The sequence below is a fragment of the Lineus longissimus genome, chromosome 6 (assembly GCF_910592395.1).
Source record: "Lineus longissimus chromosome 6, tnLinLong1.2, whole genome shotgun sequence".
NCBI classification, from domain to species: Eukaryota; Metazoa; Nemertea; class Pilidiophora; order Heteronemertea; family Lineidae; genus Lineus; species Lineus longissimus.
Window position 1 is genome coordinate 14035763 of NC_088313.1, and position 27997 is coordinate 14063759.

At 41.6% G+C, this 27997-nt stretch overlaps 1 protein-coding gene across 2 annotated transcripts in view; it reads right to left on the reverse strand.

Annotated features, from left to right (window-relative positions):
• Positions 1-964: 964 nt before the first annotated feature.
• The window catches only part of LOC135489247 (uncharacterized), a 35602-nt gene continuing 8569 nt past the window's right edge, over positions 965-27997 (reverse strand). The window contains exons 2-4 of one of the 2 annotated variants that reach the window (XM_064774506.1): positions 26345-27490; positions 4239-4413; positions 965-4119 (exon numbers count right to left, since the gene is read on the reverse strand). In XM_064774506.1, coding sequence (XP_064630576.1) covers positions 2116-4119; positions 4239-4413; positions 26345-26352 — 2187 coding nt within the window. In that variant the 5' untranslated portion in view covers positions 26353-27490 and the 3' untranslated portion in view covers positions 965-2115. Of the gene's footprint in view, positions 4120-4238; positions 4414-13266; positions 13657-26344; positions 27491-27997 lie in introns of those variants that run through there. The other variant, XM_064774507.1, reaches the window with a different exon arrangement.

Below are 27997 nucleotides of genomic sequence, written 5' to 3' on the forward strand. Positions count from 1 at the left end.
GCACTGGTCGAAAACTAAAATATGTTCTGGTGAGATAAATATTATTATTGTTAGTTTTTTCCTTGCCAAGCATTTGGAACTATCAACAAGAAAGACATTTTTAAAAACAGAGTGATTTTGAAATTGTCAATTTTCATCTTGGTTGATTCCTGAGGAAGCCATTTGTGAAATACGAACAATTGCACACATTTAGTAAATTTTAAGGTGACTAATTAACCACCTCATTATCATAAGCAGCCTAAAATTGACACAGCAATAAGGACTCTCTAGCTCGACGTTTAGGGTTTATGTAGTCTTTTCGTGAATCCAGAATGCTTCATAGCACAATTTAGACGAATTTACATTCCTACTTCCCTTTTATTTTGTCCAGCCACCTAACTAGTGGACGGATCTAGCTGCAGTCAAAGTTTCACGCTGGACGGAGGCTAATACAGGGTAAACGACAATGACACACATCATCTTGGCGAAGACGATTACACACTAAAGGGGTAAAACTCATAAGGTCTTCGCCAAGAAATAAGCCGTACAGAGCGGAAATCTTTCACCGGCCAAATTCAATGCACTGGGTCAATCCTGATAAATTTGTGTAGCCCCTGCATGAAGTCGAGGACAGGTTCCCCGACTCATATAATGCGCGGTTGAACACACGTCTAAATAATGTTTTTTTCGGCATGGCCTTAAAATATGGAACTGCGTTTTATTCCTTGACGACTAAGCTTGTATGCTGCTGCTGTGGTTGCGGTTGCCTCCTCTGGTATTGAGCCATCGTGAGCAGGGTTTAGAGTATAAGTTGTAAATTAAAGAACATGCCCAGTCAGTGACAAAATCCTGGACTGTTGCCCTGGTGGTTGAGAGTAAGGCACGTAAAACATGCAGAGGGATGATTCAACGACCATCTACTTTTAATTTCAACTTTAATTTCAACTTTAGCTTAACCTCTACTTTATTCATCACAGGCTTTACAGGTAGAAAAGAAAAGTATGATTGAGGTTTAGGCCTAGGCGGGCCAGTGTTGATTACGACAGCCTTCGTATGTCTTATTTCTAGCATCAACCAACCAGAAATAAGCAGGTCATGATTGTAAGTCATGGTGAATATTAACTGACTGGTTTGGGGTGGAGTTATCTGATGTTATAGTTCCGGAGATAGAGTAATTAATGAACATACATACAGAAATAAACACGCTACAGGGCACATTTAAATATAGAGACGACGGCTACCAACAGCACTTAAAATTAATGACTTTACATTGAGCAGAAAGGGTCCCAAGGGGGAATGAGGTAGTTAGAACAACGATTTTGGAAAGGCTCCGTAGAATTGTCATATAGATAAATAAATAAATCGTTGGAAAAGGGAAATGTCCGTAACTTCTATTAATTTTTTTAAAAGTTTATCTTTTTGCGGAATGAGGTCTTCGCAGTGTAAAATGATATGATTAACCATGTCAGAACAATGAGTTTTACATAATTAACATTCAATTAAACTTGATTTAACCATTAATAACAATACTAAGAAAGCGAACTGAAACCTTAAGTATCTATATTTGCGTGCTGATAAAACCAGCATGGGTGAAATCCATACGAGTCTTTTATTTCGCCGAATCATGCGCACACACCCGATATCCATTCTAGTTGAAATAATAGTCATTTACACTGTTATTTACAATCTTATTCGATATTTTGGGATAGGAAAATTCTGCGTGTTTCACAAATGTGTTCAGGAAATAATAAAGATTGTATCGTTTAAGGGCATTTAAGAAATCAGGAATCATCATTCCACGTGTGCCCATTTTACTTTTTCATCCAGTTATATACATTGTATACACATAAGCAAAATAGAAAAACTTGTTTTAGGGTACAACCATTTTTCTGATTGCACAGACGGCCAAAAAGTAAAAGCTCGAGTTTGTCTATATAACTATGCATTGATCCGAGTCCTAGAGATGCAGTCGATCTTCCAGGAGTTTTAGGCAGGTGCAGTCGGACCTGGGTCATAATTTGTCCGTTTCAAAGATATAATCCGTTCTTCAAACATGCCGTTAATCAGGGTTGATGAGATTTCCACGAAGTCGGTGTAAGGTGAAACTCTATGCGAATGATACTACAGTTTGACCTGTTAGATCGGATAAGAATAATCAGGATTGAATGAATTGTCAAATTCAGTTACGTCTTTGCCCCCGAATAGAATTCTTTTGATCACGGGATTTTTCAGCCAGTTCAGCCGACTTTGCGAAAACCTATGATCGAGCTTAAAGTACTTTTTAATGAACGCGTAGTCAACGATGTAGGTTTTATTTTTCTTCAGATTGGGCTTGCCGTTAATCCTCGGGGCCAAACGCGGCGAGGTACTGTTCAACAACGGATTCGGCTCTCCATCGACAGTCGGCAGAAGGGCCGATAGCAGGAATTGTAATTGACCGGGTTGATTCCCATCCGTCTTGTATTTAGTATTGCCCAGATGATTTGGTCTCGAATTGATACTATGAAGAACATTGAACTGAAACTTGTTGGTGCTATACAGCATGTTGGCCAGGCCAGCACAGATAACACCCGATGCCCACCAGGATTGCGCTTCAAACTCAGTACTGTAGGGCAGTAGGAAAGATAATGTGTCACGGTGAAAAGCCACCATCATTGGATCGATATGGTAGTTTGTATTAACCATTGAATTCTTGTCATAGAAATGTCCAGTATATGTGTAGTATGGATAGCTGACTGCCGGCTCGTGAGCGCCCAAGAACTGTTCAAAGCATGTCCACACAACGTCGCTATTGCAACCGCCTTCATCTTTCCATCTTCGACCATTAATACTGAACGACAGTTTAGCGTCGTCGTCTAGAAAGATGAAGTATTTATAACCCTTCTTCGACATTCGGCTCCCGCGTTCAACGGCGTGTTCCAGCTGAAGATTCCTTCCACTGGTCCACGTGCTATTCGGCCGGTAAAGATCGCCAGACTCGGTTTCGTACGTCAGCCATAGAACATCTCGATTCGAGTTTGATACAAGTTGATCGAGCATCGTGACGCTTGCACCTTGAATTAAATACACGTAGTCTTTCGCAACTTTGACTGGCGGAAAGGTATAGCCGACACATTCCAGATCGCGTATCCAAGCTAGGGCTAAATCGATATCCGCCCGCCCGATAATATCGATTTGGTAGAGTTCTATGTAAAGGTCGATCATGTTCTGCGCCAACGAAACGGTTTTCGGAATCCAGTTCACGAGGAATTTGATCAGTCTGCTGGTTTTAAGGTAGACATCAATTTCATTGTGAAAATCAACCATATACGAATGCGCGTTGCGGATTTGATTGACGTATGGCGGACCGAAAGCGATGTGACCGTCGGTGTCCCAGATTAACCGTTGAGTGTAATACGACCGCCATATATCCGTGACGCGCCCGTCTACGCTTGCCGGCAGAAGCAGACCCCAAAAGGCGAACTGTGCATGCATCGTTGCCTGGGCGTTGTAGGGTGACATGATGTAATGCGGTAGAGCGTGATACTTCTCCACCATCTCGAACTGAAAAGGAATTTTCTGCGTCAGTCTGTAGATCGCGTCAACGTCGGGGTCGGTTTGGGCTAAATAGTTAATCACCGCGACCTTTTCCGGTTTGACGGTACCGATCACTTTCATGTTCTTCGTGTCGGAATCTTTGATTTTATCCAGTGGCAACCCCCTCGGCCAAAAGGTTGTGTTGGGTTTGATATATGGAATGTAGGGATTGTATACGTGTCCAGGGACCTGTATTAGATCGAATGTGATCGACGAATCCAAAAGCGGCTCGGCTTTAGGAAACTTGGGGAAGTTGTCGTCGTCGGTATCGTATATCCACTTGGCCCCGTTAGCCACGGCGTACATGAAGCCAATGTTTTTGCGACTGAAATGATTCCATGGAATATGCTGGCAGATATGGTACGGACAGCGCTCCTGCCAGGCAACGTCTAGGAAGATCAGATTGGGAAATGACGGTACTTCTTTTGGGCCTTTCTTGTCACCGACCAGTACCATACACCACTTTGGCATCATCAGTAGGTCCTTCACGGCGTCGGTCAAATTGAAGATCGTCGTGACCACCACCCATTTGTCGCAGTTCATTTGGACCCGATGCTGAGTTACCTTGAAAGATTAAACCAATAGTTGTTCAAGCAAGTACAGTATAAGTGGAGTGTACAAAATATTTGACCATTTTTAAGAATACAAATAAACAACTAACATATTTCAAGCATTATGCGTACCTTATTACATCTATCAGTTGATTTCGTCTTTCCAGTATACCTGGATGAACCAGGTTTCAAGCGCTGGTGTACTTTGTCATTCCCGAAGTTCAGGATCTTGAGGTTGAACAGGAAAATGATCAACGTGACGACAACCATCAATCCAAGGATTCTTCTCCAAGACTTCGGGGAGTCACTAGAAAAGACAAATAAAGCGTATTGATATAACTTGTCGCAAGGACATCTTAGAACGGAGAAAGCTCTTGCATGAGAAGATAATACATGTAGATCAACTGAAAAGTCATCATGAGGAAATCAGGGGTTAATGTTCGCTTCTCCAGCCCTGCACACAAACCCCTGATACATTCGCCCTATGCAGTGCTATAACACAATTCTAAAAGGACAAAACCCAAGGTTGGTGCAGCGCTATAACATACACTTTCCAAGAGCGATAGAGGAGTTCAGTACTATAACAAAAACTCGGAAGAGAGGTTGAATACAGCGCTATAACATACAATTCTAAAAGGACAAAACCCAAGGTTGGTGCAGGGCTATACTTTCCAAGAGCGATAGAGGAGTTCAGTACTATAACAAAAACTCGGAAGAGAGGTTGAATACAGCGCTATAACATACAATTCTAAAAGGACAAAACCCAAGGTTGGTGCAGCGCTATACTTTCCAAGAGCGATAGAGGAGTTCAGTACTATAACAAAAACTCGGAAGAGAGGTTGAATACAGCGCTATAACATACAATTTTAAAAGGACAAAACCCAAGGTTGGTGCAGGGCTATACTTTCCAAGAGCGATAGAGGAGTTCAGTACTATAACAAAAACTCGGAAGAGAGGTTGAATACAGCGCTATAACATACAATTCTAAAAGGACAAAACCCAAGGTTGGTGCAGGGCTATACTTTTCAAGAGCGATAGAGGAGTTCAGTACTATAACAAAAACTCGGAAGAGAGGTTGAATACAGCGCTATATCATACAATTCTAAAAGGACAAAACCCAAGGTTGGTGCAGCGCTATACTTTCCAAGAGCGATAGAGGAGTTCAGTACTATAACAAAAACTCGGAAGAGAGGTTGAATACAGCGCTATAACATACAATTTTAAAAGGACAAAACCCAAGGTTGGTGCAGGGCTATACTTTCCAAGAGCGATAGAGGAGTTCAGTACTATAACAAAAACTCGGAAGAGAGGTTGAATACAGCGCTATAACATACAATTCTAAAAGGACAAAACCCAAGGTTGGTGCAGGGCTATACTTTTCAAGAGCGATAGAGGAGTTCAGTACTATAACAAAAACTCGGAAGAGAGGTTGAATACAGCGCTATAACATACAATTTTAAAGGGACAAAACCAAAGGTTGGTGCAGCGCTATACTTTCCAAGAGCGATAGAGGAGTTCAGTACTATAACAAAAACTCGGAAGAGAGGTTGAATACAGCGCTATAACATACAATTCTAAAAGCACAAAACCCAAGGTTGGTGCAGCGCTGTAACGTATACTTTCCAAGAGCGATAGAGGTAGAGGGGTTCATATACATGTAACATAAACTCGAAAGAGAGGGCGAGTGCACAGCTCGGGGCTTGCAACACTGAAGAATCTAGTTCAAAACCCAGTTTATGTACTTGCCCAACAATGTCAGAACACAATATCGAAAAAAAGGCAAAACCGTTAAAATGCGCCATGACCACCGGTTAACACAGTGCCTATCCAAATCTACGGAATGAATACATTATCATATGTAAAGCTACAGTTGATAGATCATACGCTCAGTGCTAACAGTTTGTTAGCATCCTTTATTCAGAACTTGTTTATATCTAAATTTAGATTTCTGCAATGCAGCAACTCTATTCTATTCTAAACAAGCAAACAACGTTGTTGACATGGTGACGGTCAGTTGAGTTTACGGGTCGATTACGCGCGCCCTCTATGTAAAGAGGTGTATTTGATTGGCATGACCGCCCGGGTGCAGAAAGAATCCGTGTCTGCTGGTAATCGGCTATCATCAGAGGAATCTATTACTTTAGGAAAGACTAAATAATTTTTATTAGCTGTATTCAATTTTTCACATTTTGACCCATTTCTGTTTCATTCACGTGTTAAACAATATGATCGATGCTGTGCACCTGTAGATTAATACATTGAATCATAACAATGAAAATGAAGTGGCGAGTGCAAAACCTAAAGTCACATGATAACGCATCTGACAGGTCTGAGATATTAAGAGCCAACATTTACCTCTTTGGACTGATGAAGTGGACTCTTTTCGTGGGAACATATGCGGTCCACAACTTACTAGACCCTGGTGATAGTTTTTTTTTTCGAAGAGTGACTTATACGTAGTTCTTGCACTGATGTCTTCAAAGAAGTCTTTCTCGGCGATGTTCGTTGCCACGTTCTCGTCAGTGGCTGGTGTTTAGCCGTTACAGAGGCGTAGTCGAGAAAAATGGGGGTCATGAAGACTCCCTTTCGGGACAAAAAATATTTGACAGTGGAGTCCACGATGCTGAAAGGCTCTTTGAATTCACTGCAAAAAGTTCTTAATTTTTGTAAAATGTCGCTCACTCTGGATGAACCTCGACCCCCTATAGAAATCTGACCATTAATTCACCTGAGCGTTATTTTGCTGTCTCCGGCCACTCTCTTCGCCCATCGGCCAATCCCAAAAATAGGCGTCTTGAATTGGTGACAACATTTCGGGGGCAGAATAAAAATGCTTATAACTATTGTGCTTACTTCACATAAAAGTTCCCACACAGATAGTTGCTCCTAAAACAGATATATTGAAACAGTAACCAAAACATCATTTCAACTTATTTTAACTGAGAGGATAACTTTAATACACAAAGGTGGCAGGTGTGACAGAAGCAGGCTCTGTCACCTAGGAGTGAAATGAAGAACTAAAATAACAGTTTTGTTAGTATAAGCCAGTATAACCGGATTAACATGCAACACTTTTTTTCTGGAAAATTCATGATTTATAGATTTGTTACACCTTGGTAATTCACCACAATTTATAGTGTATTTTTACTTTGCTCCCGAAATGTTGTCAAGTTATCTTGCTCCCGGCCTATCTGTCCGCATTTACCTGCTAGAGCGGTGGTGGTTTACCCTCAAACGGTTAACTTCTCATCGACTCTTCCTTAATTTGAATTAACTGCCGCGATGAACAGCTAGAAGAACTAATAGTGATCATTCTGTAGTCTATCGACTTTTGCTGGATTAATCGAAAAGAAGATCAATCACTTAGTCCAAATTGATAGCGCAGTTCGCTCAGGCCATGTAAAATGTTGTTGCTCGCATCTTTTCTTTCAGATTTTTGAATTGTATTGAGAGATACAGTACCGTGTCATAGTTTGAAGGGTGACTGGAGGCATTAGCGGGGGGGGGCGAATTGAGGTTTTTTACGTAACTTATAGCTCTGCCGTTAGGGGACTGGACCGTGTTTTGTTGAGCGATAAATATGTATCATGTTGAAAGTGTGAGCGCTTCCGGCTACCATTTACATTTTTTCAGGCGGTGAAAATGTACCTTCTCATTTCCTGTGTAGAAGTCTGGCGCAGTTCGGCCTGATAAACATGTGGACAATAGGGCCCACGACAAGGTTTCATTCAGAAACTCGCGTAAGACTTGGCTTTGAATTTTTTTAAACTGTCTGATCGATGAGGCCATTGTATTGCTCGTGCGAAATTCGTTTTAAGTTTAGGATCAGAGTAGAATTAAGGACAAGGGCTACAGCATTGGTATGACAGTATTACAGGTGTTCGCTGGTCCCTACAACTTGAAATGGTCATGGCGTAAAAATACAGCGTCTGGAACTCTCGTGTCTTGGAACTCGCATTTCATGTTTTACACACATTACTGTGCGAAACCCGGGCTGACACCACTTCCAACATATGGGTATGATCCCAGGGCAAGTGTAACGCCTTTAAGTGTATCCGTTTCCGAGTGTTTCCCCTCATTCTTTTCGGTACGCTCAATGGTTATGACACGCTAGCCTATACGGCAAATGCACCTGACGTCACATATAAGACTACGCGTAGTGATTGGTAGATTCGAAAATAACAAACATTTGTCAAGCGCGAGCGGGGTTATCGCCAGGTCATCGCTTAAAATAGCCCTTGGATCGTCGATCTACCCTCCAAACAACTATCCCAGGAACAGCGCCAAGCACGGGCATTACATAGCATAAAAGATTACAACAGAGCCGGTGAAGAAGAAGAAAATATTCCTCTGGAAAAAGTGGCCTGCCGTATTCTGATTGATAACACAGAACAGGTTTATTTTCCTTGTGACTTTGCTATCGTGGCCACAAGCACACACCAGCCATTTTTTTTACTGAATTGACCAGCAACATATTTAGAGTCGCATCATTTTTCTACGCAGTTGATAACCAACTCTTTCTTTCAAATGGCCTGATGACAAATCAATAAGTCCCTTCGCGCTCTTATTCGCAAATCGATGGCTTAATTACTAAAGATTATCGCAAGGGTTCCTGGTCGTGTTCAAGCGAAGATATGAAGTAGGTACGACAGCCCGTATAACATATATAAAGGCTGTGCATTGTAGAGATTCAAATCGTGTTCATGTAGAACATCTCGAAATAAGTCCCTTAGTCCGATGTCCGTGAGAGCTAAGAATAAGCATGTGGCAGAGTTGACAGATAATCCCCAGGGTTTCCGCCAGAGGGGGGATGGGGGATTCATCCACCCCCAAAATATTTCAAAGGGGGATATACCCCCTTAGTTTTGAGCACTAAAGTTTGTTTTACTGTCAAATGAGTAATTTTCATGATTTGATATGTAAAATAAGAGCATTTGGGAGCCAATTGTAGCGGTTTTAGGGCAAAAAACGTCTCAGGAGGGGTCATATACGTGGAGGTGGAGCTAAAATGTAGGCCAAAACCGGGCGGAGTTTAGTGAGGTAACCAATACCGACAGTGAGGTGTCAAAATCTATTCTAAAAACACCGACAACTACAATGAAATGTTATTTTGACTGCTTTTTATTGATTTTGTTGGTCTTTTTGGTTGTATGGAGCCTTTTCCAAATAGTGATGTCAGCGGCCCATGCTTGCGCAGCATGGAGCAACCATCTTTGTTAATACAAAATGAGTATTATTAATTAAGTTTAATTTGAAACGTCGGCACCGTGTACTACATTATGGTTGCCCACAGAAAACAAAAAAATAACAAACACGAATTAACAGGCAAGAGTGGGTGCAAAAAACATTCAGTACAGTGGGTGTTGAGCTAGCGAATATGTTGGCCTATTCCCCGGACGAGGATTATGTAACCCGAGAATGAGAAAGGGAACATTGATTTGTAATTTGTTCCCGTTTATGGACGAGGTTCAATAATTTACAACAGAGCTAGATAAAAAAATCTCACGCTCGATTAGACAGCCATGGTGGGCGAAATACCTGGCCGTCAAGGATGATGTCGAGAGCGTGTAGAAACTTTGTCAAGGAAATATTCAAGTTTTGGCACACATTGAGTACGATCCCCATCACACTACTGTTACTGAGCGGACTACGACGCGCAATCTGTACCAATGGGATGCTGCCTGTCAGCATTACTCCATAAGGTACACACCGTGACAACTTATATTAACTCTACCATGTGATTAAATCACTTGGGATCACCAAGGCTGTCATTAGCAATCTCACATGTAAAGTACCGAGTAACGTGGGGTTTTATTGCCGTCGGAAAAGAGTTCCGTAAACAAGGTAAATTATTGTAATCATATACAACGTACATGTGTCAGTTTTCGTGGTTTATTTTCGCGGGTATCACGAATTACATTGATTCGCGAAAATAAAATCGGAAATGTCCCTACACGCGAAAAAAAGAAAAAATTATGAAATAATTGTACTGTTTAACGTTCCGTGATTCAGAATAATCGCAAAATTCGGGGAATTTTCGCAAAATAATGCCAAAGTAAGCGCCAATCCAACTGTTTGCTCTCCTAAAAAGGGGTGTGGGACAATGGGATAGGCGCTCACGTTTTCATTTTCATTTACGAAAACTCCCTAGAAAAGACCCGCGTAAATTAATAGGACTTATTTTCAGTCCCTTGGTACATGTTGATATTGCCGTTCGAAAAAAATCAGACACGGTCGTGTTTCCCGAGTCACCGTGTATTCAAACCAAATTGCTTTAAATCTAAGCTTCCAGGTATGTCTAAGGATCCAGGTTTGTCACCAAAATTCATTCTCCGCTTTGAAATCGTTTTTTTCCTTTTCGTTTTAAATTACACGTAATAGTCTAATTCACATTACAAAGCGACTTTGGGGTGTTTCCTCACAAAACGAGATAAGTCGATTTTTGCCATTTGCTCTCTCCTAAAAGTGGCTTCAAAGTTAAGAATTTAGCTGAAAATACATTGAAACATTTTTGAAATGTTTTATTACAAGAGTAAAACTGTTTGCCTGAATGCTAAATTCGAAGGACAGATCAGTCATTACATGGGAAATGCCAAGTTAGCTCCAAAATGTTGGATATGGTGCATATCGCGTTTTGTGATGAAGGTTCTTGTATTTATTCCATGCCCAAGATCAGATAAATCCACGACTAAAACTCATGTTTTGACCGATTCACACAAAGATAACTAACAAAACCAGCCAAATGGCGTGGATGAGCCTACAATTGGTTTACAAGCAAAAATGCGTTAAAAGTTAAACGCAAAAAGTTAAACGAGGCTAGGGATCCATCCAACTGCTTCCTGCGAATGCGGACTTGGCGACCGAACGCCTGGGCACATTCTGCAAGATTGTCCGCTGAGGAATGTAAGACACAGGATCTTTGGGCCATGGCGATTTAGCGGATCCTGCGGATTCTGCGGAACCTGGGCGGAATCAGCATAAAAACAGTTCGAGAATATCGATATTATGATAAATTATCCTTATAATGAATATTTGTAATATTCCATAACTGTTAAATTGTCTAAACCGCTAAGATTATCAAGCATTCGGAAAAACCCCAACATGCATGAAAAAAATGTCTGCATTCTATTATCGGACGATTTCCACATTGACCGTGATCTATAACCCAGGCCGAGTTGGTAATAGGCCGAGTTGGCCCGTAATCGTGTAAGTCGTTACGCACCCGAAAAACACACGTCATTTTCGCTCATTCGTTAATTTGTTAATATCGTGCAGAATACAATAGGGACGGACACTTTTTCCATGGGACATTTTAAACTTCTACACTGGCCTGGTTGACACGTCTCTCTTTATTTTACAACATCGCAAAATTGTGCACGAGCAACATACGATTGCCTTGATGATCCATCATAAGTTAAGATATTCAAGTCACATGATGACTGATGATGTCCAGGACTCCCAGATGACAAATAAGTTTAAACAGAGAATTTCCCACTCTCATGATAATAAATAAAAGATTTTTCTAAAACGTACACCCGAGTCAATCATCCCACTCTTGATGACCAAACAGCCAGCAAGATCATGCGATGACAGGTGACAAGCCCGAGATCCTGGCAACGATCCTTAAAACCACCCCAAGTCCCAGGAGGCGAAACGACTAATTTTTGGGTAGAGTGACTCTCAGACACTCTCTTGATTTAGCTTGATTACATTACATCACGGCAGCGGCCACCTTCAGCGCCACCACGTGGGGCCTAATGGTATTAGGCTAAGTTTAGGGCGAAAAGGCTGGGGGCGAAAACGTCGGAGAGCGAAACGACCGAATACCCATAACATAGAAAATCCGCTGCAGACCAGATTTCGCAGAATCCGCAGAATCCGCAGGATCCGCTAAATCGCCATGGCCGGATCTTTGGCCGGAGCCCATTACACTGAGGACAAAGCTCTCAGGTACCGTTGAAGACCTGCAGCAAACAGCCGACTTTAATTGTCGAGTCGCACTCGGGGAAGAGGTGGTTACCTAAAATCTGAGCGCAGAAGAAGTAGAAGAAGAAGAAGAAGAAGAACACAAGTGATAGCTGACAGCTCATAAGCTGTTTATTAAAAGCTTATTTCGTTTAGGTGCACTGTTTGCATCCGTCCCGCAGGTAATCAGAAATGCAAAGCTCAGTACACAACCAAATCTGCTATAGGGTCCGCGTACATTTTGTGTACATACATTTTCGAGATTGATATTCTCTCACAGAAAAAATTCCATGCTGCGATTTTCATCAAACTATGCAGAAGTGTATTTCTATATCCTGTCAATGTCGTAAAGTGAATTTTAGAAAGTTCCAATGATTCTAAATTGTTTTATTAGCGTTTTTGTGAGACATGTCAGAATATGACACGATGCGGATGTTTACTGCCTGTGAGAGAATATCTTTCCCACCCCGTAAAATCTTGAAAAGGAGTTCCTTTTCAAAAGCGACCTGAATCGTGATAGTTGATATCATTCAAAATCAAAAAAGCCTAAAATTATGTTTGCAAACCAAATGACTAACATTCCAGGCAGTATTAAGGTATGACTGGGCTTTTGTCCGATGTGGTACCACTGAACAGTTAACAGTGATCACAGCCCTGCACCTGGAGGGGGACTATAATATACGTGCTAGGGTGCCACAATGCTGCTCCTCAGGTGACTGATCCGTATAGTTCGTGAACTTCAATGTGTTTGATTTGATATATTCGTCGTACACGCCTGAATAATCACGATGTACAGTGAGATCGGAACGGCTCTGATGTGGTGAATACTGTACTGGGAGTGCTTTGTTGAATGATTGTCCCTCAATACGTGAGTCATGTATAAACCACATTGTGAAGCAATGAATGGTATGGACAACAATAGTCCACGCCGTTCATAAGTCGCACTACCCAGGCTTATTGACACAGGCCTATAGAAGTGCCTATCACCCACTTATTGACCGGCGACCATTTGACGAGAGTCATTCAAATAAAGGAGTCAGGTCACGGCAAGTTTCCTTTGATCCAACAGCTCTCTCGGGCAATTAAGTGGAAGCCATGATGAAGCCCATTTTCATTCAGCGACAATCTGAGCTAGCAGAGGTGCAAAACAATAATAGAACGACCAATAATTCGACGAAAAATATACTATACTTACTGCAGCTGTATGCGCTCAATGAACGGTTTGGAATCCTATATTCTGGTTGTACATATAATCAGGCTCATATTTTGTAAATTGTGTCCTATGAGATGACTCGAACGTTTATGTACACAATCATAAATGTATGTTAGGTTTATGCCGAATGGGGTGTTCAACATAAAAATAGCTCGTCGATGGGAAAATGAAAGACTATTTATTTGAATGACACTGATTTAACATATGAAGTACTCGTTTTTTTTAGATGTCATTGTCAAATTGAATGATATAGAAATACTATAAAAGCCAAGTTTCACTGAATTTGCGTATATAAACTGCAGTGCAACAATCTGTATTTCTATTTACCTCATGCACCACAAGAAAATTCAATGAACATAAAAGGAGCAGGTTTCTAAAGGCTTGTGGTATTCGACTCGATGACTCGACGACGCGATGGCTCGATGACGCGATCGTTGCTATGGATTTTGCTAAAATACGGAATCCCATGATCCTGGTCTCCGGGCTACCGCTGCAACAGCAGAGGTTTTAGCTCGGCCTTCCCATACCCAGCTACGGTATGTAGAAGGATGTGCCCCCCCCCCCCCACCCCAGCCATGGCCACTGAAGATTGGTCCCCGCGATTGATTTTGATATTTGAAGGACTCGCGGAAGTTTCATAGCATGCAAAATGACCGGAGATTTAATTGACAAACAAGCTTCTAGTGGCCAATGTCAGATGTCATGTGGTAGTCTGTCAACAATCGGAATTTCGCATATGTGCAGTTTTTTAGACTCAGTCACTCAGTCCCTCTTCCGCCCCTTGACATCTGCCCCCCCCCCCCCCCCCAATACATCAGCCCCTATACATGCTTTCCGAAATTGGTGGCTTGCATTGGAACTAACTTTTTCCCCCTTGTCCGTCATTTAAGGCATTCAAGTGTGTTGGTCAACCATGACTATCTCCTTTGTCCCTCCACTATTTCGGACACTCAGCGCCCCATTTCTGGAAAGGTGTATAGGACATTTAATAATGCCGTGCTGAACGGATATCCAGAGCCAACCTTGTCTCCAGGAACTCGCGTGTCATTTTAACATTGGAATTTCTGCTCGTAAAGAACCTGGGTAGGAGGTTGATCTGAACCAGCTATATTTATGTGTATTTAGCTGTATTGACGGTAAGCTTGCATAGCAACATGGCGCATGGTTTTATCAAAAATGCGAACTTGTAGGAAACGAAAAATGGTCGGATTAGATACGGTGAAAACAGCTGGAAAGGGGTTGATAATGATCGGTTCTTTTTTATTTTCCTCCACTTATGATTATATGTATAAATTACAGTCCAGGCAGTGATATTTTTTAAAAACATTCCAACTTGATCGCGTCATCGAGTCATCGCGTCGTCGAGTCATCGAGTCGAATACCACAAGCCGTTTCTAAAAGGGGGACAATAGGCAGTAGCTCGGGGACAAATTCATGTTGGTTCTCAAGAGAATTACATGCACAGGTCATACATAGTTCGGGGACCTGACTGTGTCTGATTCGGTGACTAATATATTCGTCATGCAAGACTGAATAGTCTCGATTTACACTACAGTGAGATAGGAGGGACCACTATTGGCAATTTTGTGTATCTTAACATTGTCTACCTAACTTCTGCATGTAGTAGTCCCCCTTGAATATTTTGGTACAGCGTCAGCCATGATTAAGCGATGACTTTAACTTTAATTCCATGTTTTATGACTCTGACAAAATCATAATACATGTATGGAGTTTTAATTGCAAAAATCTAGTCGTACACAACTGTATCTTTACTGGGGTACCACCGCATCGTACTATTACTTCAGTAATGAGATCTTTGATATCATTTAACAGGATTACCACACTAGCAACGCAGTATATGTACAGTCTAGCTCATAAATATAAACACCTACATTGTACTTCAAACGATATCTCACTAACTTTTGCACCAATTTCAATGTTGCGTTCACAATCGGAAGACTCCGCACCACATTTTCCGAGGGCATGCCACCGTGATAGGATTTCCTTGAAATGTCATCCCCCTGACAACATCTCGCAAACCCACTGAAAATGGCAAAAATTTTCACAACGTTTGGTTGTCATTGCCCGGTTATGCTGCCCCTTGGCATGTCCACTATGAAAGAGGGTTCGTGGGGTTCGATATTAACAATTGTGCCATTTATGGAGAATGAATTCTCGAGATTGCCGAGCATCTTATCAGGTCTTCCAACCTACCGAACAGACTGCCCTGGAAAGTGCTCCTTGAGGCCTGGGAGAATGGCTGCCTCACAAGAAAAACGTCCAAAATGGACATGGACAATATGACATCATGTGCACTAAATTTCGAGGTAAATCAACCAGCGGGTTACTCTGTGGTGGACGCACAACATCCATCCATACATATTTTACAATTTGTTCGTTTTCCATAAGACAAACCAGCAGTGCATTTTCTCTTTATTTGATGCAAATCATGCTTGAAGAATCTATAGCTATCACCAGATGAAACACACAATGTTTCGTTGAAAGACCCAACAACGCAGTTTTTCTAACTTTATTAAATACATTTTCCTTTCCCAGGACAGGCAATCTCGCTCGGCAAACTGGAAGGCCTGATAAGATGCTCGGCGATTTGGGGAATTGATTCTCCAGGGTGCCATGGCGACCCATTGATATGACTGTACAGTGTAGAACAATGTGAATAGCATTCCGCGACGTTACTTTTTATAGCTCACAAGGTCATTTGAATAAGATATTGATGACGTTTTAGTCACGTGACAGTCGGACATCGACACTTATTTCTACGCATTTGAGCTTATTTCAAAGTCAATTATCTTTGACCCTGCATTGTTTTTAGCATGAATGATACCATAGAGTCAGAGAGAAATATTCAGAACAATTATGTAGTATTTCCAACACTCGGACATGTGCCAGATTGAATCTAACTGCCCTAGTAAGAAAGCCAGAATCCATTACGAAACCGCATGTTTGTCCGACATTGCCTGTAATTCAGCGATGGGGAAATAGAGGGCAGCAGCTGCAGTGACGTCATTATCGCGGAATGCTATTGAGACCTTGGTGAGATTGGGCTTTTTGGCTCACCGTAGGGGAGTCTATGTAATACCGCAGTGTCCGTCGTCCGTCGTCGTCCGTCGTCGTTGTCGTATCCTATTTCAAAAACAGTGGCACGTTTCTTAACCGCTAGGGCTATGAACTTGAAACTTTGTACACAGCACCCCCTAGGTCAGGTGACCTCTGACACTGAATTTCGGTCCGATCTGATTCTCAACTTGGCCACCAGGGGGCCAAATGTCGATATCTAAAAAGTGTGATATCTCGCTTATTAGTGACTTGTTTTCGATGAAACTTGTGTTGTAGGTACTCATAGCAAATATACATCTTATATCATACGGGTTTTTAATTTGACCTACTTTTCAAGTTCACAGAGGTCATATGGCGTAAATTGGCCGTTAGAGTGTAAACTATGGCACGTTTCTTAACCACTAAAGCTATGAACTTGAAACTTGGTACATATAACCCCCTATATCACATAGCCTCTGGTGCTGAATTTCAGTTTGATCTGATTCTCAACTTTGCCACCAGGGGGCAAAAAGTGGATATCTAAAAAGTGTGATATCTCGCTTATAAGTGACTTGTTTTCGATAATATTTTTATGGTAGGTACTCTTAGGAAGAATACATCACATGTCTTACGGGTTTTCAATTTGACCTACTTTTCAAGGTCACAGAGGTCATATGGCGTAAATTGGCCGTTAGAGTGTAAACTATGGCACGTTTCTTAACCAGTAAAGCTATGAACTTGAAACTTGGTGCATATAACCCCCTACATCAGATAACCTTTGATGCCGAATTTTGGCCTGATCTGATTCTTTATTCGGCCACCAGGGGGCCATAATGGAAAAAGGAAGAAGTGCAATATCTTGCTTATTTGAGTGAATTGTTTTCGATAAAATTTTTATGGCAGGGACTTCTAGCAAGGATACACCACATGTCCTACGATTTTTGGATTTGACCTCCTTTCTAGGTCACAGAGGTCAAATGGTGTAAATTGACCGTTCGAGTGTAACTATGGCACGTTTCTTAACTGCTAAAGCTATGAACTTGAAAGTTGGTACATGTAACCCCCTACATCAGATAATCTCTGACACCGAATTTTGGCCTGATCTGATTCTTGATTTGGCCACCAGGGGGTCAAAACTGAAAAAGTAGGACGTGCAATATCTCGCTTATTAATTCGATGAATTTTTTATTGCAGGGACTCTTAGCAATCACACGATATTGATCTTGTTGATGTCATAGACAATTATTGGTTGGATCATAAACTTATATATACTGCCCTGTCTTATTACTTGACATCAATACACATCTAAAAAAAGTCTTCATGCCTGATTGTGTTCACCATATTTACCTCTAAACTAAGAATGATCCTGCCTACTAAAAGATGTATACGGTGAGCACAATGGCCCCTGGCCGTTTCATTTACAATACACCATGTATTGGACAAGGCTTGGCTTATTCTAACAGCGACTCGTGTAAGAGGCAACATAACGTGACATGCGTATTGTACGTGCATCAACTTTGAAATTACATGTAGATGGTTTGAAAGTACTTGCATATCAGTCCTATAGGGCAGTTCAAAGGCGCTTCAGAATAATTCAATGTCCATAATGTTCAATAATAATTCAATGTTCATGGTGTGTATGGAAGAGGTGGGCCTTGAGCAGTGTAAATGCTATGATGGAGTTATTGTGATTTTGATGCAAGATTTTGGCATTTCATATGTATTTGCACTGACGCTGAAAGGGTGGATGTCGTCCTGGGTGCCGACAAATGGTACCCAGGTTCCAGATCGACTGGACAGTAACCACCCTGGTTGCCATTACACTAGACAAACAGCACCCAGCTTCTTTTTGCCTGGCTTACGGATCTTAGGGACGAGGACGTTTCTTGCAATTTCGTTTTATCTCGCGCCGTGGTACTTGCGGCATTAGCAGTGCGCAAAATAAAAAAAACAGATAAACAGAAAAAAACGCGTTTAGGCCTTTAGGTCTTTGAAAGCACATTTCGGATGATTTATTCAGGAAAGGTATGTAGGAGGGATATATTCAGAGAATGAAAAATTGTGTGATGACAAAATGAATGGATTTGCTGCGTATTTTTATTTTTATTTTTATTATGGTTATCGTGACACGTGACCTCCGTGAGCGTGGGGCCAACCTCGATTGTAGGTATAGAAAAGTGTAGAAGAAGAAGCTGGGTGCTGTTTGTCTAGTGTAATGGCACCCAGTGTGCTTATTGTCCAGTCGATCTCGAACCTGGGTAACATTTGTCGGCACCCAGGACGACATCCACCCTTTCAGCTGCACTGACAATGTTAAACTCAACGATCCTGTTTAGTGGTAAGGCCCACGTTGTAAGTCTGGGAGCATTAAAAACCAAACGGCGAGGAAATCCAATCAGTAGTTCGTACTCCAGTTGAGTCCCGAACAAAGATTAAGGATTAGACTATCGGTGCTTTTTTACCATATTAACACCAACGCGACTAATCATCACGTCTCAAAATTAATTTTGATTTAGCTTCTTCCGAAACGCAGGTCTGTCTTATACGATTTTGATTGTTTTATACTATACACACGGAACAAAGTAGACCATGCAGAACAAAACATATATTATCATACTATGTACTATTATAAATGATCTGGAGCTTTTAAGATGAAACCAAGTGACGATGATGAATGGTCACGCTTCGGGCTTGAAAATCTAATCACCATAATGACGTCCGCTTCGCTCAAGCGATACACAATATCGCTACCATCGCGAAGTCGGCCGGATCAGAATCTATTATTCAAAGTTCTTTTGGAAAAAACCGTATAAATGCAAGAAACCATTGTCCATTTTTGAAGAGGCGCCACCTGTATATCAATGAAAGAAATTGATATGTTGGTTCAATACACGTCCGTTAGGCTGAATATTTGTAGGCGCTGACAGGCATCTTAGATTGTCTTAACCCATATCAAAACACACGTGGCATCATCGAGAGCTGAGGTTGGGTTTTCATGGTATAAGAATAACTTGGCGACGCAGGGGATTACAAATACCGTAAGAAAAATGGCGGCGACTTCCAAGGCATACAAAACCAATCGGAAGTGTTTCGAACCAGCATGGCGCGACAACAATAACAATATACAACACCTCATCGTTTTCGTTTCGTGAACATCTTCAGAAGAGTCTTCCGAATATCCTTGCTGAAGAACATGTAGAGGAAAGGGCTGAGTGTGGGAGCGAGGAAGGCTAACCATTGAACTATTGCATGGACATAGCAATCCATACGACAACCGGCACATAGGGTCGAGGTAAGGGTCACTATAAAAAAGGGAAGATACAGAATGAGGAAACAACTGAAGACGATACACAGAGTTTTGAGGGCGCGTTGGTCTTTCATGTTGATGGCTCCCATCATGCTCATCCGGCGCTGCCTCAGAATCACAGAACCGCGTCTCTCCTCAACGTAACCATTCGGACTTAACATTTCCTTGAATCTGTCAAACGATTGGTCGAGCTGATCCATTAAAGAGCGCCGTCTAACAGTGAAACTCGGAGACACGTCCAAACTACTGTGACGTGGTGAAACATCTAGGCTACCGTGCCGTGACCGGGGGCCTCCCCGTCTAGAAATCGGACTACTCGACCGGACACTAGCACGTGATAACGCCCTTAGCTCAGGGTCCATGATTGTGAATCGAGGCGACGCGTCCAATTGCAAACTGCCGTGTCTGGTTCGCATTTCGTGCGTCCCGTCGCTGAAATCTTGTTTGCTTTTTATGATTAATTTCGGTGAGGGCAGCGCAGGTAGATTTTCAGGGTCGTTAGGTTCATTGTTATCGTTATCACATTCATTAGCGTACGTCACGCCGTCGGGTGACGTGCGCAAAATAGTCACAGCCACACGTGTCAATGGCGTCTCGCACTGCTGAGGGTCTTCACTCGCTCGCCTCTCACCTGAATGGTCCGCTGTAGTAGACGCTGTGCCATCTATTGAGGCATTTGCAAACGAACTCGCGCGACTCCTGCTCTGCATTTGCGAATGATCCGACAGATCGTCACAAGGAATAGCCGTCATGGGTAAAACCTTCGCCCTTACTTTTAAAACTCGCACCGACATTTGCATCGAGGCGATCATGACAAACAAAGGAGCAACATACGAAAGAATCACTTGTATCAACGTCATATAGAGGGCGCTATGATCGAATTTATATGAAATACCACATTCGAGAATTGTGTTATTTTCCGAGTACGTCGAAATTGCTATAACTAGTGGTATCTGCGGCAGGAACGACACGGCCCAGACCACAAGCAGAATCACGGCGAGTTTTTTGCTGTCGGCGATGGCGCGGAATTCCAGGGGGTGTGAGATGGCTATGTGACGGATGACGGATATCGAGGACAGGTGGTAGATGGATGCTGTGATCAGGTAGAATGTAATCACCAAGAAGATCTGGTCCACCTGGGTACTTCGGTCTGACATCGGATCTGATAAGTCAGTAATCTGAAAAGAAGGAATACTTTTTTTAGCATTATATACATGAACGTTTATTTTCCCTCGGCGGTTCTCGCGTATCGACCCATTTGAAAGCTATTTCGTTGGGGTCGATGTTGTTAAGATTAGCCCTGATAATCGTATTTAATAAGACAGTAGAACAATGGGGAAATTAGCCTTATATGTAGGTGCGAGCGGGCTTTGTTTTAAGTCAATAGACCGTGTATTTGGCTAGGCCTGAATTGTTTCAACTGCGAGGTTAATGGAAGAATATTTTTTAAAAAACAAGAAATGCTGAGGCCCGAGGCTTTATTCAAATGGCCTAGCTTGAAATGCACATGTACGAAGAAATTTAACATTTCGTCTTGTGCATGAACAACAGCCACGGATTTATAACGTATTTAAAGAAATTGTGGAACCATATTTTGTCATATTTGTTATCAGACATAATATGTCAGAACCCAAAATTTAGATAGGATTCTTCGGAGAGATCTTGTATTTAGTTTCTTGTACATGTACATGCCCCTTTGTCGTGTACATGTTTGATGTACATGTACGGATGCACATTCACATGTACAAGAAACTACACATAAGCACTACGCTTAACTGAGAACCTTATAAGAATCGCAAATGAATTTTTTACCTGCGAGGGGACTGCGCCTTAAACAGATTACTGCTAAGGTGAAAGTCAAGTTAACCCACGTGTTGCTAGCCACGGTAGTCAAGCCAAAAAACATGACATTTACGTCGTTTTTTTTTTGCCTTGGCAATTTCCTTTTCATATTTCCATGCGCCCGACTTTAGCTAAAGCATGATCAGTAACAATTAGTTGACGGTTGTCTCGGTAACACATTCGTGGCATTTCACAAGCAGACAATATGCCATGTCGACACCAACGAAGCAAGCAAACTCATCAAATCGACGGCATGAACTATGGAAGATGATAAAAGGACGCACAAATAGCGCCAAAAGTCGTTCGGTTTGCGGGAGGAGTGAGTAGTTGGCGATATAGCGAAGTTTCGCAAATCTTACGAAATGCAAGTTACTAATCACGAACTTCTAGTTACAAAGTAACCAACGTTCCATTTTCAGTTGTACCCAGTGTGATATATTTGAAGAGTTTCACCGTAAAATGAGATAAATCCGGTGTTTTGCCATTTTTAGAAAAATGGCATCAAAGTTTATAGAATTTAACTGAAAATGCATTCTTGGAAAGTTTTGGGCATTTTTTATCATAAACATTTTACTGCTGGCCCAAATGCTCTGAAATCTTGAGGACAGTTCTGACATCAAAGGGGCAATGCGTGGTATGGTTAACTCCAAAATGTTTGATGTGGCGCATATCGCGTTTTGTTTTGTAGGTGGTAAAAAACAGATGCTGCAGCAGTGTAAACGAGTTCTTTACCACTGAGACAGTTCGTCGCCACGAATTCCCTGCGTTTAAGACAGTTCACTAGATTAGGAAAATGTTTTGCTTTATTGGGGATCCTTCTGTGAGTAACTATCATCATAGAGTGCATTATGGTCCATACATGGGCCAATGCAATATTGCCTTGAGCTGACGGCGCTGGTGTCGGCAGTGTTGAGTACAACGAATACAAAATATGAATACGAGTAAACTGCACAGATGTTCATAAAAATATTGAGTTGAGTGCTGGGCGTCAACTGGGACATTACTAGCTCTAACAATATTGGGCGATTGTAATGTAAGTAGGAGGAAACCGGAGACCGCGGGGACATCTTTGCTGTCGACGGGAGTCGCCTTCTCTATCACATGAGTATACAGAGAATCGAACCCGGGACCACAGACGTTTTTAGAGATGTAAATCAGCCACACGCAAACAATCAATAATCGTGTCGTTAACTTTTCAGACAAATAACATATCGGGATCAGGATGCGCAATTCGTATTTCGTGAAATTTGCGAAACCTCGCTATTGCTGAGCAAAAACTAGTAATGTCAGATCGGTCTTGTTCAGTGGGCACTCCAGCTCAAGAATGCAGCAGAAAATGCGTGTAAACATTATACTGGGTTGCCCCAATAAGATGGACACGCAGATTTCCAACAACTGCAGACACAAAGCACTGGTAACATGAGTGGATGAACAAGCAAGAGGAAAAAGTAGATTACGATACATCAGTTCGGTCCAAAGGTATTTGCTCCAGAGCTAAATTTATGAGGCGAAGTCGACAATACTCTGAGCCGAAAGAAGAACAAAATTGGAACGGTGTAAATTGCTCCCAGGATAGCTCTGCAGTATTGGCGCTGGGAGCTAAATATATTGGACTCAATCGAAATAGTTTGACCTTCTCCAGCTGGTACTAAAGATTTTGTTCTGCGGGTGATGGAAGTATGGTTTTCCTTTTTGTCACTATCGATATACCGACGTCTTGCTGCGATCACTGTATAAACCCCTGTACCCCCTCTCCCATGTCAGGCCGTCGAAACTTAACAGTCGACACTTAGCCGTTCTTCTAGAGCTAGGAAAGGGTAAAAGGTTCGGCAATTTCCTAAGTTATGGTAATTTTGAGGCTTGATCGACTGTCGTTAGGATGCAAATTCGAAAAACTACAGATTTGTTACTATCATTACGGGTATTTGCTCTTTTCGGTTAAGACCTATCAATCCCCACGGAAGCTGTTTCGTGGGGGTCAATGTTATCAAGATTTGCGCCGACAAACCTTTGATAAGACAGGAGAACAATGCAAATTTAGGCCTAGGTGCGAGTACGCCTTCGTTTTAAGGAAATAAAGACCGTGCAAAGGGCTTGGCCTGAATTGTTTTAACTGCGAGGTGCGTGGCAAATAAACAAGAAAGATTATTGTATCGAGTGTAGTCGTTTGCCAATGACGCCCACTCTCGATAGATTAACCATTTTGGCTATATCTAGAAAAATGTATCATCCAATGCAATACGATAAAGCTGATTGCACACCCACACTCATGAGTCACCATAACTTTGTCTCGAATTCTGCGCGGACACTTTTTTGACTTATAGTTTACTCTTTGTGGATTAGAAAAATAAGTTTCGAACTCAGACATGTTGATCTCTTCGACGTTTTAGACAGAACCTTATTTGTAATAAGTGAAAAAAATAGAAATGTGGTGAACTTGGTAGAAGAGTACCAACATGAACCGGGCTTTTTGGTTACAACGCCGATGAAAATGATGATGATGATGATTTCATTTGAAGTCCTGGTAAATGACTTTCGAATTCTGCTCCAGACCTAGAAAATAATTAGAGTTGTCCATTGAATGCTGATCACCTGAGAAGGGGGCACAAGGTTTCCGTTGACCGCTGCATTGGTCGGAGCAATGCTAAATAATGTCGGCAAACGTTACTATACAGATTGGTTTTCTTATCAGTCTCTATCGTCCACATGTTTTCTTTGCATCTGATTTGTCTCATAATCTATCTCAATCAAGTGCTCTATTAATAATGATAATAATAATCTTTATAGTCTCTGTATAAAACATGTTGCTCGCACTGGAGCATTGACAATAAAGAAATATAACGTACGAAAATTTAACAGAAATGAACGAGATCCAATCACAGAATTTCTCTTTCATTCCGACTTAGTGCAGGATCTTCATAAAGAAAAAAACCACGATGTGACAGACGTTTACGTCAAAAGCAAAAAACATCACTGGAATCGTTCCCTATTATTTAAATGTTTTCTATTTCTATGCTTTCTAAATGATTTTTTAACGTCGCTATTGTTATTGTTTTTTCAACGTTTCTCTTCTTCCAAATGGTACACATTGTCTCATGTGTGCCGAAGTTTTGCCACGAAGTTGTCTAAACGTCTCTATTGTCTGCATGTGTGCTTGACGTCAATACTTCTTGCTGTCTCCATGTTTTTTCAGTGTCTTTCGCAGGTTTTTAGCCCTCCTGCTTCATCAACGTTACCTTTGCCCCCACGTTTCATAACGCCTCTATTGCATCCTTGTTTTTTTCATTATCGTTTCTGTCTCTGTATTTCTAAACGTCTCAACTGTTTCGATGCTTTCTAAATGTCTCTATTGCTGACGTTTAATAAGCAAATAGCTGAACGCGATTGTCGGGGGCCCGCCATAAACAAATTGCACCATTGAATGACAGAACAATTATATGATTGTTGTTACCATGGTAACATCTTCTCAACCTATGTAGATATGACATTTCCCGGGTTCGCTGGATACGAAAGCATGCCCTGCGATTAACAGCGCAATACTTTCAGTAACACAATTTCACCGATATCCTCAATCGACTGATTATGACACAAAAATTGCTGCCAGTAATTTTTCATCTTTACCTCTCACATCTGGATGGTCACGGCATTGATTGACGAGCGAGGTTTGCCAGGTTACTGACACAAAATTCCTCAAAAACTCCCAAATTCTGATATAGTTCAGTTGGAAGCAATGCATTTGGCGCGATTTTCCATGAATTTCACAACGCATGCGAATTTTCAAGTTGCATTGTTGTGGATGCATACGGCGTGAAATGACAAAAAACTGCGCTCTCGCTGTCGCAATCATACCAAATAAGACACCCTAAATGACTATTATTGCTACAGAGCGGTTTTGATAAAAACCGCGGCGGCCTGTCGCCCGAGTTTGCCGCCATTTTGCATTAAAGGGACAACTTGCGCGTTGGATTTACCCGACCAGGAGGATAATATCCCTGCTTGACACCAGTCGCCGCCACTGGTAGTATCACACCAATGCTGATCGAAAATAATGATTTTCGCCAGTGTTACGAGGCAATTTTTAACATGGCTTGTGAATTTCAGGCAGGCCTATGGTTACACCACGTTCTAGTGCATTGTTTATTGGAGTTCAACGATTTTTCAATGATCATGTCTGGTGACGTTGCGGTCCTGCTGGAAGCAATTTTTGTATGAAAAACCAACATATCTCATGCCCAAGTTGTCTCTTTAAAAAGGTCGCCGCAGCGGCAAACTGCTGTACTGGACTCAGTCCTCGAAGGAAGGAGTACCATGCCAAATTGGCGCATTGGTGAATCATGAATTTATCTAAAAGGTAAATTTACATTGGTTATGTAATAAAAAAAGTAAAATGTACACCCCTCTTCCCTGGCAATATGAATTTTTCTGTCCCTCGGAATGTGATATCACTACACTCCTTGGGCAAAAAAATGTTGCCTTTGACCACAGGCGCAGGCCACTAAATCAAGGGTCGGTAAGTGGTTGAAATATTGTGGAATGTCATTAAATGGTTAATGAAGAAGAAAGAGAAGGAATCCACAGAGGTCCAGCAAGGACCCGAAAGGTAAGAAACCTCAGAAAAGGTTATTGCTTGACAAGTTCGCCCCTCCTCCCCCTGTACAACAATGCACAATGTACGGGGGGGGCGAACTTGTGAAGTGGAAGTTTCCTCCCTTTCTCTTGAGATTTCTTTGGATTTCATGTTCCCTCTTCTGCCTCAACCTCCTTTCTGACACATAATTCAGTGGCCTGTGCCTCGACAAAGGGCCATATTTGATAACCGCAACACTTATTGAATTCAACGAGAATTAGCCTTACCTGGGCATATATACTGTACGGCATGGCTATAACGGAGATGAGGAGGTCGGTCACTGCCAAGCTCGCAATAATGAAGTTCGAGATGGATTGTAGGGCCTTTTCCTTTCGTATCACCAGTAAGACCAACGAATTCCCGAATACCGACACCATAGGCACCAATACCAGACAGAGGAACTCCCAGAACATCGCCCCTGCTCTTAGATAATTACCCGTATCGCACTAGGCTTCAATAGTTTCAAGCGGTACACAATTTAAATGAGTTGATATTGCATCAGTAGTTCAACACGCTTCAAGTTTTATACTCCAAAGAGAGTCATAATCCAAAGACTTTCGGTTGCAAGTGTCTCCCCTCAAGAAATATTCTGCTCCAAGATGAACAACCGTCTTGAACGTTTCAGTTTTCCGTGCTCCAAGGAAAATATAGAGCGCACATTTCTCTCAGATCTCCGCAGCCTTCAATTTCACTGCTCATATATACATCGTCAAACAACTTTGAAATATCAGAACCTCCTCAGAGCAAAATTCTCCCCAAGATGCTAGTTACAAACGCTTAAGGATTCGGTGACGCCAAGAACCATACAATATTATACTGTTTTAAACTACACTGCTATGAATATCTTCCATATCTCTACAGTCAAAGCTTCTTAGGACGTTTCAAGTTTCACTCCTTAAAGAATGGTATACCAGACCCCGCAGCCACAGTCGTATAGTTGTTTCAATGTGAGCTCTTTCAAGAAAGCTGTTGTCCGTGGCCTGTGCAGTCTTTGAGCATTTCGAATTTTTCATTGCTTTTGGAATAATAGGAACATTTCAGTCTCCTATGATTTCGGTTTCACTGAGTAAAGATAATCCAAACCTAAGAAGTCACAGCACGTATTCGGTTGAACTCCTTAACCAAAGATACACTATTGCACAGTTTTAGAACTTTTCAAGTTTCTTTCCTTTAAAAGATTGACAATTCCATGTCTGTCTTCGTCTATCCATGAGGAGTGTAATGTACCCAAGAAAATTTCCATATGATCCCGATGAAGTATACGTGAGTGTTTCTCTGTGTGACTGTTTCCCCTACGATGGATCAGGCCTCGAATGGTTGTTGTTCGGCTAGTGGTCGCAGTATCCGTGAGTAGGGGAACACTAGGGGAAACACTGAAAAATGGAAACATTGGCAGATGTTACAGCTGTCATCTTAATTCATTAACAGGGAAAAGAATCTCCCCTCTATGATCTAAACCAGTTCTTAAACCACACCATTTTCGCGCCGTCTTTTTTATGCGATTGGGGAGAATTTCGAAAAAAATTAAAATTTTCATTATGTATATTTGACAGATACGAAAAAGTTTTCCATTCAAAAATGTTCTGTGCGATTTTTTTCGCGAAGCTTAGTTATTTGCGAAATCAGCGAAAATTATTCGGTTAACAGTATTATCCGCCAATCAGTGGCACCATATGCTCTTTGACCCATATAAATGCAGCAACAACAGTAGCTTAACAAAATGTATGCTTACGTACAGCACATTACGACAATCTTAAAAACCAAAAGTAGAAATGTTCCTAGAGTTGTCATCAGAAGAGAGTAGCCTTAAAGTCCCCAAATCCTAGGGCTGGGTATGTCATAATAATAATATTTAGGTAGATCAGTCATGGAAAAAAGTT